The sequence below is a fragment of the Cebus imitator genome, unplaced genomic scaffold, assembly GCF_001604975.1.
Source record: "Cebus imitator isolate Cc_AM_T3 unplaced genomic scaffold, Cebus_imitator-1.0 Scaffold130, whole genome shotgun sequence".
Lineage (NCBI taxonomy): Eukaryota > Metazoa > Chordata > Mammalia > Primates > Cebidae > Cebus > Cebus imitator.
This window is the reverse complement of record NW_016107445.1, coordinates 4,632,383-4,647,277: the sequence shown is the minus strand read 5'-3', so window position 1 is coordinate 4,647,277 and position 14,895 is coordinate 4,632,383. Positions and strand designations below refer to the sequence as shown.

Sequence of the window (14,895 nt, the reverse complement as noted above, 5' to 3'; positions counted from 1 at the left end):
ATTTGGAAGTTTAAATGACTATATGTCTACTGAAAAATCAACTGCATTTCATAGTAATACCCTGTACACTTCAGATGAAGAACTAACCTGGCCAAGTCCATATCCTATGAAAAATTCTGTTGTTAATGTACTTTATCTAATAAAAGGAATTAAAATACCATCTCAATAAAATTTTTTTATGCTACTGTTGATTCAGATTTAAATAGTGTTGGCTTTTTCTTAAAGTAGTTTCAACTTTGAAACAGATACAAAACTGTTAAAGTGTAAATGTTGTGATTTGGATAAGTAAGCTATTGTTCCAGAGTAACTTAATTTTCTTTTATAATAATGATCTGATGCCTTTATTAATTATATATGGCTTTTTTACATTTATATATAACATTGTAAAATTGTAACAATTGTTATAATTTTATATAACATTAAAAAATTGTAAATAGTAAGGAACATGTTAAAATTAGTTCAAGTTATGTTAACCTTTCTTGTAACACACACATTATAATGCTAAGGAAAAAGAACATCATATCAAAATTTCACACCTCTTAAGAAATCCACAATCACTCTGGAAAAACAGCTGACCTATCTACAGTATTAAAATCAGCTCAACCAAACAACATTATCAGTGCAATAAGTGTTCAAAATACAAATGGTTTTGCCTGCAATACCATTACAACACTTGCCTGCTGTTGGAACTCTTGTTCAGGCAGCCACTAAAAATCCCAAAGCATAACACAAGCTTCTATATGAAATATATAAGAATAAACAGCGTGTGTCTTTCTCAGGAGCTCTGCTCTTACCCTAGAAACCCTTATAAATTTGTGAATAAAGCGCGTGCATACACACACAACACACATACAAGCACACACAAAGCTATAGGATTAAAAGGATTCCTACTCCTTCATGTGAAGGGTACTCTTCACAGCTTGGTCCTACAATCAGTAGTTTGAGAATATAGACTCTTTTTTTCTTGTAGATTTTACCACATTTTTCAAAGGTAATTTGATTTTTTTTTCCCGATTAGATAAGCCCCTTCAAACCCTCTTCACATTCCTTTACCGCTTCAATAAAACAAATCCACAGAAAAAAATCCTTATGTGCAAGTCACGTCACTTGAAACCTTCCATTATGGCTCCATAACACAGCAGCATTTAACAATGGGTCATTATTGCTGTGGGACTAATACTTGATCACTGAGTAACGCAGTTGTCTCCCATGTCCTGAGCATAGCGGTCTGATATTGTAGTCCTTAATTCATCAATGTCTCTTCGTAACTGGCACACATCTGACAGTTTCTTAGTGAGTGTTTCTGCACTGTGGTCATTCTCAGTCTCTTCAGCTGAACAGTTCATTGCTGTGTAAATAAAATATGGAGAAAGTATCTCACATTTTTTTGAACAAAGACATTTTAGAATTTTTCACCTGAATCATCATGGAAATATAATGCTACACATTGAATATCAGTGAGGCTCAGGTTTACATTATGCATCTTTCAATATTAAACAGATCTTATTCACTTGGTTCTTTATACATTTTGCTAATTAAAATGAATTAAATTCATCCAGTGATGCACAAAAATTCAGCATGTTTAATGGGTAACAATATTGTCGACCACAGAGAAGTGTAAGTATTAGGTAACCAGATTCATAGTTTAGACAGCTCTGTCTGGCAACAATGTAAAATGGATTACGGGGAGGAGGTGAGAAAGGTGGTTGTCAGAGAGACCAGTATAGGGGATGGGTTATGAAAACGTAAAGCAATAGTGCAATGGAGACAGAATGGCAGGAATGTTAAATGTAGTAAGCAGATGACAGAACTAATAGCGCTCAATCATTATCAATTTGAGTGAGGGGCAGGGATTGGGCATAGGTCCCAGATGAAGGAAAAAGCAGACTAGAGAATCAAATCTGGGTTCAAATGACAGGTGAAAAGGTGGTGTTACTCACTGAGAAGAGGAACAGGTTCGGGGAGAGAGGGAAAGTGAGTTCTGGTTTTGAATGTGTAGAGTATGTGATGCATTCAAAACAGCCAATTCTAACATAAGTGGGAATATAATCTGGAGCCCAGAGGAGATAAGCGTCTGGGTAAAGGAGGTAAATGTGTAGGTGAAAGGTATGGCAGTAACAAACAAAGGGGTATATAAGATCACTCAGATAAAGTACTGAATAAAAAGAAACAGACACAAAACCAGTAACAAAAGGCTTCTGGTGATACCAATAATTAAGTGGCAGAGAAGTCCACAGAAGATAGAGACTGAACAGTCATAAAGGCAGAAGCAGAACCTAGAAAATGATGGCATGGGAACCAAGGTAGCACACAGTTTTCAAAAGGATAGAGTGAGCAAATGGAGTCACAAATCAACTGGTTTTTCACAAATCAACTAGCTGGTAAAATTTTTACAATGCCAAATACAAAAGATTCTGGGGTCAAACTTTAAAGACCAGAAGTAGCACTGAGAGATGGGGGTGGTAAGATTCACATTAGGATAACTCTACTACTCTATTACTGAAAAACTTAACCAAAAATGCTACCTTATGATAGTGAAAATGTAGAAGACTGTAAAGTAATTAAAAGGGTGGCCAACTCTATAGTTGTGGAGAAAATGAGTTCCCTTTGTGAGCTTTTGCGTCTTGCCCACAAGAGATAAGCAGTCCATGTTCACCTGACAACCTTCTCTTCTTCCTCCTCTAAGATTGACACTGAACACTAGCTACTCTGTGGAGTCTCCCCTCCCATGTAGATTTAGTTGTTTTTTTACCTCTTGAGCTCCCACTGTCCTTAGTCCACATCTCACTTATAGCTCCTATCACAATGCTCTAATAATTTGGTTCATGTGTGGGCAAAGGCTGTGTTCAGGTTATCTGCATTACCAGCACCTACTTAGTGTCTGTACCATAGAAGGCATCTGATAAATGTTTACTCCGTGAGTGAATATACTTAAACCTTATGTTTTTTTTCCATATCCACACTTGGGTATGTGTACAAATATCTATGAAGTGAAAGAGACATAGCTGAGCACAAATACATTTCATTTAACAAGACACGTTTCATTTAATAAGATATGCAAATGGTCAACAGCATTATTTGATTTGCCAAAATAACTATTATGATGCAAAATGGTGGAATCTTTATGATGAAAATAGAAACAAAACCGGTCTCTCCTCTAGTCATATATTAACCATAGTATTAGGCAGCTACTAAATATACATGTTGGCTCATAAACCTTATTATGTGGTCTTACTCCATTCCTATTTCCTTCCAAGTTCATTCTTCCTTATTAAAAAGAGACTAACATCCTAATTTGTAACCACATGCAGAGATGAGCATTTCTGCAAAATAGCACACAAAGGGACACTAGGATTATTACTGTGGCAGCTCTCACAATCATGTGTGGAGGAAGACAGAATTGAGGCCAAGAGCGAATGGGTGTCACACTGAAAGGCATAAAGCCAGCAGGTATGCATAACAAAAGGAACACATCTGTAAGCTGTGAAAACTGGGTCATGTGAAATCACTGGCACTCACATGAAGCAATTACCATAGAACATATACTGCACTGAAAAGCAAAATATTTCTCTCAAATATTTTACCAGTAGACATATGGCTGGGTCACTTAATCTGTGCAACTAACAAATGAGAGCAAATAGAAGGAATCATTATTCTTGGAAGAGTAAATGGGAAGTCATACCTAACTACCACTGTATTCACATATTTACAGAATCAACATAGGAAACATCACCAGGCATTCTGCCAAGTGGTAGTTAATGTCAGCTATAACCCCACTCACTTCTAGCAATGAAATAATAACAGGTATATAAATATAAACCCACAGACTGATTCTAAGTAGGAAAGGAAATTACAAAAATAAGCAGAGAAAAAGCAGTCAGAAGTTCCTGATTCATGAAGGTAGGTTTCAATTGCCACAAAGTAAGAACAAGTCATCAGACACTTACATCTTATTCCCAGTAATAATGAAAGATTAGGCTCCTTGCCTTGAGCACGCTGATTAAGAACACTACACAATGCTTTCAAGTCAAACAAACAACAGGACATTTCCTTGAACAGCTGATCAATCACAGTCAAATCAAATAGTGGCCATTTGGAAAGAACTGTCTGCTGCCTAGATTGGTCAGCTTCCTGGCCCTGATCGAATAAAGAGCATGTCTCATCTGTTTGTCTTTGGTTCTGCAATGGATAAAGAAAACAAACATCAGATTGTTACAATAGAGGAAAGGTACTAAAAGCCATACAGGTTAACATTTTCCCCCAAGTCTATAAACAAAACGGTGGAGTCAAATTATATGCACGTTAACCAAATTCAATTATATATATGCAATACATATATGGGGGAAAAACACACAGAAAAATAACAATGTAAATAGTAGAAATTGTGTCTCTCTGCCATCTGATGCTTTAGTGTATATCCAAGGGAGGAAACATAAATCCAGTTTCAGTTTCTAGGAGTCTCTCACGTAATGAGTATGTTGGTTGTGTATGTATTTTTCTTTTTGAGGCCTCACTCTGTCACCCAGGCTGGAGTATAGTGGTGCAATCATGGCTCACTGCAGCCTTTGACCTCCTCAGGCTCTGGTGATCCTCTCACCTCAGCCTCCTGAATATCTGGGACCGCAGGTAAACACCACCATGCCTGGCTAATTCCTGTATTGTTTTGTAGAGACACGGTTTTGTCACGTTGCCTAGGCTGGTCTCAACCTCCTGGGGTGAAGTGATCTGTCCACCTCAGGTTCCCAAAACAAAGTACTAGGATTACAGGTGTAAGCCATCACACTCAGACTGTATTTTTCTATAGTGAGATTTATTCCAACGATAAAAGGAACTGCAAAGTAACTTTGAACCTCACCCTGTGGGTTTTATTATTAGTAGCAATAGTGATTTAATCACTTTGAAACTACTTTTTGCATATTGGTGGGGGCAAGGCATCCATGTTAATGTTGATAGGAACTAAAACTTTCAGTGTAAGAGACAAAGAAATACAAAAAAAATTGGCATAAAACCAAAGAAGAAGAAAAAAACCCAACAATCATGAATTGCTGACCCCCAAAACTGCTACCTTCTTATCCTTAAAACTTCTAATTAAAGGTAACTTTAATTAGTTTTCCAATTGGAACTGTATTTCAGAATAACCCAATAGTCTAGGATGATGAAGAATAAACTTTTTATAGATGAATGGCAGCTAATAATATAATAAATATATACTGTACTATAAGTACGTGAAACTGTATTCTAAAACACAAGAGAAAGATTTGTCTTTTTATAATAATTTTGGTAAGAAAGAATGGATTTAATTACAGGGATATCAAAATAACATCTTCAATCTGAAAATGCTCTATTAATATTTATAAAATAAGCATCTGCTTAAATAGGTAGTGAACCGTCCTTTCAAAGCAAACTGAATTTCTTCTACTCACTTCAAGCAATGCTTTTGTTAATCTCTGTAGGTTTCTTTCTTTCTTTTCCAGCTCTTCCATCATCTTTTGAGTGGTCACTTTCTCTTTAGAAAGCTTTCCTTGCATAGACTAGAATTTAAAAAAAAAATTGGAAAGCAAAACAGGTTAACATGTAAAGAAAACTCTCAAATAGAAATAAGCAGAAATGTTGGTTCTGAATACTTTAGATCTTCTTTCCTCCCTATCCCCTTAGAAGATGAAGCCTTCATTTTTAAATTAATCCATATTAGAGAATGGCTTACTACAAATAAAAAAGAAAAAGAAATGCCAGTTTTCCAGAATACATTTGAATTCTTTTAATTATAATTTTTACCAAGAAGTTTTTAATTTATATAAACATTAAAATCTGAAGTTCCTACTTAATGCTGTATTACAAACAGTTTTTATTTCACTAATATATGTTGGGAGTGTATTAGCAACAAATCTATGCTTTTTTTGTTTTACATTTTGCTTATGGTTAATGAGATGCAAGACAATAAGATCATTGTATCATCTCTATTTTCTATCATTTGAAACATAGCTCCTTTCTTTCAGTGTACAGTATTCCAGCAGTGAATACACTGTGAACTCCGGTCAAAGGTCTACTGTGGGAATTTGATAAGCTAATCTCCTTCTTACTCCTTATAAAATTGCAAATTATCTAGACATGACAATATTTTGAGTACACCAAAGCAGCATAAAGGACATTTTAAGAGTCTTCGGTTAGTCTTACTTTTCACCTATATAGTAAAAGAGAAAACTGCCATACATTCTGTAGTTATTAGTGAATTCTAAGTGTTTCTATCAACTAGTTTCCTTTTATTAGACCACAAAAATCAATATACATATGACCAGAAGAGAGGTATCACTTTATTTCAGGTCTGTATTTAGTCTCAACTCTGACAATGCTTCAGTATGCTGACCACCTAAATAGTAAACATTCTACTCTAAAGATTTTTTCCTCATATTATCTTTGGATGGGGTAAGAGAGAAGATGGCTATCACCATGGGTTAAAATAAGACTATAAATATAAAGCAGTTTTATTGGTAACATATAAAACTTGTTGCTTTTAAATTTCATTTGTCTGCTAAACTCTGAAAAAAAAATTACACTTAGTAACTCAGAAGTTGAATAGAAATGAATCAAACTCTATATCTTCTTCCAGGGAAAAGTTGTTCTATATTTCACAAAAATGAATCTCACAGCACAAAGTTAATATGCTCTGAATATGTGCATAATTGAAAATTGAAATTTCCTTTGTAACTTCATTAGATTGAATCAAAACCTTATTTGATTAAATGAACATGGAGATTTATTCACCTAGCTGAAGAGCTATGCTTTCCGGCCTGACAAGATTATTTGGCTGGAATCCAAAATTCAACCTAAATTCTCAACATTTGTGACTGTTTATTAGAATTCGTCACAAGAAGAAAGGCATCACAGATACACTACTCAAACTCACATTCTAACAATAAAAATTAAACCCAAGAGGGGTGTTTTCACAATATAATTAATATAACAGAATAATTATAATAGTGATACATTATAACAGAATATAATTCTGTAAAAGATAAGAATGTTTTATATTTTTACCAATTCAGAGTCATGTTGAATGTGACTAATAATTAGCTAATAAATCCGGCTAATATGTCCCTATGTAAGGCTGATTTTAATCAGTGCAGAAACAGGCAATCTTCTCCATCAGAAAAACTGAAAACGTCTGGCAGTAGTACCATTTATTACAAAAAGGAAAATCAGATATCTTATATGTTGCTTGGGTTTAAGGTAGTTATCAAGAAGCACTTTAATAGGTAAAAGACATTGCAGTTAGGCTTATCCTGAAAAGACCAAGTGCTGTACAGTTTTTAGGATAATACTAGGTATGAGTGCCGTTGTCTGACAGTAACATTTCACCTAAAACATTAATTATTTCTCTATCCTAAATTGTATTAAGAAGTGTATGTTTAAAAGAAAACAAGAAAGAAATTCCATCAAGAATAAATAGTGTGTGTTACTTTACAAATACTTTTTGCAAAGCATTTTTTTGAATCTCTTAGGATCTTAAAATATACTCGCTCAAACTGGTAGTATTCTACAATGCATAAATGAAATATCTCATATTTTCTGAAATAAGTGTTTAGCTTCTTGAATTTCACAATAACTGTTTATCACTCAGTAGACATGGAGATTAACAAAATTAAAAATTAATTTACAACCACCTATAATAGCTCTTTAATTCTCAGTTTAATCATGGCATTTTAAAATTCTGCTAAGGAACTAACCCACAAGGTCTTTATTATGATCATGTTTGAAGTTGAAAAGTGGTTTTAAGCACATTTGTTGTTCGATGCTAAGTATCCAGAAATGTCCCATTTACAAATAGCTCAAATGAGGAAAAACCAGGTGTGCCTTAGTTAGCAGATTCTATATAATCCACAAACCCAATTTAAGAGGAATTATTTTGAAAGAAAATTTATGTTAACATTTTTACTGCATATATACATATACACACATAAACATGCATACCATATAAGAAATTCACAAGCACATTCCTTCATGCAATCATTCTTTCAGCAAAAATCATTGCCAAACACTGTTCTGTGCATTGAGTGATACACCAGTGAACAAAATAGTAAAAATTCTTGGCCCTTGTGGAACTTTACTAGGTAAATATGTAAGTTACACAGTATCATATATTAGAATTTGACTAGTGCTGTGGAGAACAAACAGAGCACAGTAAGGGTCAGGAGGTTGAAATCTCAGGTAAGCAAGGGCTTGAAGGAAGTGAGAGATTTTGTCCCACAGATACCCAGAGAGTTTATCAGCACAAAGGTTCTGGGACAGATGGTGTCTTCCGTGTTTGAGAAAAAGTAAGAGAGCCAGGATGGCTGAGAATAGCAGGAGAAAGAGTCAGAGAAGGAAGGCAGCCTGCAGAACAGATTGTATAGGGCCTCATAAATCAGTATAAGAAATCTAATTTTTATTCTGGAAAAAATGAGGATCCACTGAAGAGTTCTGAGGAGAGACATGATGTAATCTGATTTTTGTTCAATAGGATCACTTAAGCTAATGAGAGTATGCTGAGCACAGGCAAGGGTAGAAGCAGAAAGAAATAATCCAGATGAGAAAGTGTCAGATACAGTAAGTTCCTCTTCAGAGGTTTAACTTTCAACTTCCTTGTTCTTTCTTCTTGAAATCAACTTCCTTGTCCCTTTCCTAAGCTACCCATTCTGTAAACTGCTCCTTCTGCTGAAGCTACCCTTCCCAACTTCGCTGCACCGTGACATGCCCAAACATGCCTTAACGAACAACCTCTCCCTTCCCGCCTAATTAGCCATATTCAATTTCAAATACTAGCCAACTGGGTTAGGTTAGACTGTGTGGTCGGTCTCCAGCCAATGGGGACAGGACACAGAAGCCAGGGACTAGCTGTGTTAGGGATAAAAATCCCTTCCCTCCCTTATTCAGAGTGTTCTCACAGCAGCCAGAAGGGTAAGCAGCACCCTTCTGCAGAAGTAAATTTGCCTTGTTGAGAAATCTTTTGTCTAAGTGCTTGTTTCCTTTGTGACTCTGAGCTCTTATTTCCAACAAAAGGAAGATGGCTTGGAACAGGGTGGAAATGGAGGAGGAATGGAGAAGAGGTCAGATTCTAGACATACTTTCAAGGTAGAAGAATTTGCTGACAAATGTGAGGTAAGTGAGGAGTCAAGGATAAGTCTAGGATACCTGGACTGAACCAATGAAAGGGCAGAGCTGCCATTAATAGGAAGTCTGAAACATATAGCAGGATGTTTATTTTGGTGGTGGGGAAAAAATCTTTAAAAAGCACCCCCTTTTTTGGTTTTATGTTTCTAAGACTCTAAGACAATGTACAGCTGAACTTCCTTTCTTAAGTTAGTTACCATGTTGTAACTTGATAAAACTTTAAGAACAATTTTGCTTTTAGCATGACAGCATGAAGAGCTCCACAGGCCCACCCCTCAATGAAATTGGTGAATATTATAATTTAAAATTTCTGGAAATGGTCCTAAGAGCATATAGCAAATGAAGAAACATTTACTCAAGAAAATCTATTGAAACTCAGTAAGAACAGTAAGAGACTGGTATTTGAAACAAAACTCTGCTTCATGAAAGGATTCTGGGGGGAAAAAACTGAAACAAAACTCAACTCCATCTCTGCCTTCTCACATCATTGGGATGGAAATTCTACTCCAGAGTGGTACAGCCAATAACACAGGGCGCCCTCTCCTTCCAGCCCCCAGTTAGAGAGCTCTCTTCCCAGAAAAGATAGGACATCAACATTTATCATCCTGTTCATAGCTACCTGTAGCAACGGCTGTTCCAGGAAAGTGCAACCAAGAGGTAGAGGCACCCTTCTTCTACCCATATCCCCTTATGGGATGGAAGCTTACATTGAGTTCAGAACCATTGATCCTTGCCCCAGCTTGTGGGGCATTGTTTCTATGGGGGAGAGGCAAGTCAAAAAGACCTACAGCTGCTGCCCCAACTCCCTCCAGTGAGTGTTCAGCTACTAGAGTGGAGGTATCATTCAGAAGCTTTTCATTGTCCCCACACCAATTAGCCTAGCTTAAGAGATTTTGCCTAAAGAAAAGTAGGCCACAGAACTAGAAGCTCCAAATGTCTCTCTATAGGAATTGACTTCATTTGCAACAGTGTGAAGGTCAAGGCTTCGAGCACTCAAAAAATTGGAAGTTTTGGTGAAAGGCAGTTGGCAGGATACTTTTAGATCCATTGACCCTGTAGGCTAAATCCATAGACTAACTACTTTCCCAAAAAGAAACAGTAAGATAGCTGGGAAGAATACTCCTGAGGTCAGAACAAATCTCAAACACTAACCTAATGAACTATCCCTTCAAAAGAGCTACAGTGGATCAGTTTGTGAAGCAATTTATACTGCAGGGCATTGTTGAAAACAACAGAATGATTGGATGACAATTGGTGGAGCTTAACAGCTGGATATGGTCAAGAGTCACAAAAGACCATATATACATTTGTATGAAATGTTTAAAATAGGTATATGTATAAAGATGGGAAGTAGATCGGTGGTTGCTGATGGCTGGAGAAGTGGATGGGGGCTTAGGGAAGTGACAAAAGGTATAAGGCTTCTATTTGAGATAGAAATGTTCTAAAATTGACTGTGGTCTTGGTTCCACTTATTTGTGAATATATTAAAGAGTACTGAATTGCACACTTTAAGTGGGTGAATTGTAAGTGACTTATATCTTAATAAAACTGTTACTAAAAATTAGCACACTATAAAGAAAAAACCCAATCTGCTTGAGTTCCTTGTCTTCTAGCTTCCGGAAAAAAATCTATTTTCTGGTTTATAAGTAAGATCTACCAAAATATGTTAAACGTGTTTGATGACACCTAAGAATCTCAGAAACTAAACTTGTTTTTTAAATGTAAACCTCAGTCTTTCTATCTAGTTCTCACTCTTTGGTTCACTAAGCATGCTGAGGATTGTAATACTTCCTAAATGCTCTGGTTCTACTGCCAGACTATATAGTTAGGGATTGCCTGGGGAACTTAATAATACATAATTCGAACTTCATCCCAGAGACACTGATTCTTTAGGTTCACAGTAGGGCCCAGAAATATGTATCTTAAAAAGTATTACAAATAATGTGAATATCCATATAGATTTGGTGACTACTCATAGGGCAAACCAGTCCAAGAACATTCCTTCATGATTCAAATGAGCTGTCTTCATTCGTACAAGTCCCCACCCTGACGTAACTGATTTTTCAAAAGTTAAATGCATCTTTTATGCATTTTTTTCTGACATATCTTAATTATGCAACTATAATATGCATACAATAGATCTACATGAACAGTAAAGACTGTTCTCTTTACAAATACAAAGACTATAGTGAAAAAAAAATTTTTTTAAAGCTACTTTTCATAGAAGGCATTATTTGGCTGGTAGGTTTTTCAAAATTTAGTATTAACTTCTGATAAGAATACTTTTGGTTTTTTACTCATCATAGGCAATTTTACAGAGGTAAGTGTTTTTTAAATTAAACTTTAGAAAAATAACTATTTCAAGACATAACACAATTTGGATAACAAAATAATAGGAGATAAACATCATGCGATAATGGGAAGACATTAAAGCAACTGATATTTAAAGAAGTTATATTCTACCTATGAGACATTCCATTGACATGATCCGTTTCTCACTATTTCTACTGAGAAAATCTGCTAGATGAAGGATTTATGAGATTTACTAAAAATTTGAATATAATTTTCCTAGGCTGTGGGAACATCTCAATGTGTTATACATAGAACAGACTGTCAGTTTTGAGATTGTTGGTTCCAACCATGACTGAGTAAACAGTCAATGTCTTCTAATGTATTATTCTGTCTTTTGTGAGGTATTATGATTATCTATTGATAGCTGCCAATTCAGAAAGACCATCTAAATGCCTAAGTTCTTGTAATTAGTAAACATTTTAATGTCAGAGAAAACAAGCAAACATTACAAACCTACATGTCCTCTGCCAAAGATTATAATGACAACAGCTCACTGAAAAAAGCTTATGGACGTGAAATGTGCTTTTGAGAAATATATAAGAAGGAAGGTAATGCCCAGTGAAGAACTTAATCATATTCTGACTCTAGCCATATGTTCATGGAATTGACAGGGAACATTCTACTGCAAAATGTCTTTATATACTGTATACTAACAGAAGAAAAAACCTGTAGGAGAAGCAGCCAGGCTAGCTATACTAGTTTTACGGATAAAAAGAAGGGCAACATTTCTAAAAGGTCAATGAGTAAACAAAGTTATTCATGCCAGTTAACAATATCACCTTGAGAGCTGAACAAAACAGTAGATAAATCTGTATTTTTATATCACTCAACTTCCAAATTAGCATATACTTTTACATGAAGTATTACTTTTTGTATATTCAATAACAAATACAGTATAACTAGTAGAAGACTGATTTCTCTCCAACTTCAAAAGCTGTGAAAAAATAAACATGCCAGTCACCTATAACAGGTAAGTATTTGTGTGACTTCTGGTGTAAAATATTTAAACTATAGCTGTATTTTGAACACAGCATCTAAATATGAAACAATGTCCTATTTTTATCTCCTATAAATTGGACATAAAATGTATATAGTCTGAGATTTTATTTTTCTCTTTTGGGAGTAACTTTAAACTGTAAGAAAAACTTGCTTGTTCCCAAGGAAATGTAGTGCACCAAATCAAGACAAATGAACTTCAAACAAATTTGGTCTTCTCAATAGTTTGCAAGGACATGAAGCAGTAACACATGAAATTCTAATAGTACCAAGTTATGTTTGCCTACTGAACACTCTAAAATGGATCAACATCTAAGCACTGTGGAAGAAGAAAGAACATCCGAACTACAGTGACAGTGAGAACTTATATAAGATTAATACTATAGTGATAGTCAAAAGGCATAATTTATATTAAAAATAATTGGGAGGCTCTCTGCTATCCTTAATTATATAGTATTTTGTGTTACTTTGGCTAGGTGAACATATTTGAAGAAATTCAAAAACAGAGCTATAGCATATGGAAAGGACATCATAATCTACATAGATGCAAGCTGATCATTCTTTATGTAAGCAGATAAGGAAAAATCAGGCAGCTTTAAAGAACCAGGAAATGAAGGGAATTGCTCTACTAGGTGTATTAGCTTGATAATATACCCACAAATTATGTCCATTAACCACAATAGAAAGCAACAATATTTTTTCCACCCAAAGTATTCTTTTCAGTGTTTCTAATGCCAGGGAAACAGTGTTCCTATTTTCAGAATAAGCAGTATTTTCAAGTTTTATAGAGCATATACGTTTTATAGAAAGGTCATCACAAATGACCAAACACAAACAAAAATTCTGTCTTTTTAAATGATGAGGGGCCAAAAAATAACATGAGTTTAAAACAAGTAAAGAATTTTCTCGTTATGTGAGTCATATTCATCTGCAGCTCTAATTTGCTATTCAAATACCATCCTCATAAATATAGTCATATTGGCCAGCTATCAGCATTTATTGTCTGTCTCTGTTACCTATATCTATAGATCTCTATGTCTCTAGATCTGTAGACCTTGACGGTCAGAATGGGCAAATGAGATGCTAAGAACAAAAATGAAAAGAAAACAAAAAAAGATAGCCATTGTTTCAAAAGATAAGACAACATAATTAGTGATTATGGTGTCTAGGCCCAAATATTTGTAATAAATTCATCTCATTAATTTTATTTCAGTTCTATACGTAATTTGAAGAAATAAATGAATTGTGTTTGCTCAAACATTTTAATAACAAGAACAGTATGGCCTATAATTATATATTCTTGTATATATTCATTTATATATTGTCATGACATATTTATATGTGACTACAGACTTGGTTAACATGTAAGAGTAAATTTCAGTAAGATGCCTCCACAAATGGGGGAAAAATGTACATTTCAATGAATGCAAGTATATACTGAACACCTACAATGTGATAGTATGTGATAAATAAAATCTTACAAGTCATTGAAGTTTCAATGACAAATTTCATGAGTTGATTACTCTTAATTTAGATTGAGATAACTTGTATTAGATTTACTTCTTGGAAAACGTGTCCAAGTAAAACAGAAATTCTTGAATTATGGCCCAGAATAAGTCACATAACAATGGCTGAAGAAATCTAACAATCTAGAAGTTCTAATGGCTTGTGAAACAACTGAAGTTATGTCTGTAGGAATACAAAATTATATAAGATTATAACCTCTGTCAATCAATCCATCAGGCTCATATATTTGTTGATAAATAATACAGCCACAAGACAAAGAAGACTGTATATAACTACAAATCATTTACCACTTTTACTTTGATTTTTAAAAGTAACAGTAAAATTAGGAGGTATAAAGCTAAACATTTTTCAGCAAAAGATGTCCATTGGCTTTCCATCACACTTAGAATAACTACCTCACATTTCCCGCACTCCAGGCTAGCAGACTTTGTGCTGGTCTTAGAACATATCAGGTACATGAAGGGCATTTGTTGCTCCCTTTGCTTGGAATGCTTTTCCCCTGGATGTCTTCATTCAGATCCCTGTTCAAATATCACCTCTTCAGGAAAAACTTCATAGCCACTCTATCAAATGTAGCACTCTCTAGCCTACTTAATTTTTCTTAAATAACATTTTTAACAGCAACTTTTTTCATAGCATCTGGCATTCATTAGACGGATTTTGCATTTTCTCCAATTCCTCCCCACTAGAAAGGCCAGGGATGTGATTTGTTCACTGATGAATCTTTACAATTTTTTGAAGGATTAATTTACCAAACAGCAAAAAATGGAAGATTAATATTAAAGAATTTGCAACTTTACCTCAGTGCTATAAATATTATCTTTCCATACAATATATGCATGTTTTAAAGTTAAGAGTATATAATATAGCTAA

General features: G+C 34.8%; 1 protein-coding gene across 7 annotated transcripts in view; it reads right to left on the bottom strand.

Moving 5' to 3' along the window:
- Positions 1 to 995: 995 nt before the first annotated feature.
- Positions 996 to 14,895, bottom strand: part of CEP85L (centrosomal protein 85 like) — a 239,290-nt gene continuing 225,390 nt past the window's right edge. For 6 of the 7 annotated variants that reach the window (XM_017541076.2, XM_017541077.2, XM_037742954.1 and 3 more), the window contains 3 exons: positions 5,424 to 5,531; positions 3,948 to 4,179; positions 996 to 1,348 (listed from right to left, as the gene is read on the bottom strand). In XM_017541076.2, coding sequence (XP_017396565.1) covers positions 1,185 to 1,348; positions 3,948 to 4,179; positions 5,424 to 5,531 — 504 coding nt within the window. In that variant the 3' untranslated portion in view covers positions 996 to 1,184. The remainder of the gene's footprint in view (positions 1,349 to 3,947; positions 4,180 to 5,423; positions 5,532 to 14,895) is intronic. The other variant, XM_037742952.1, reaches the window with a different exon arrangement.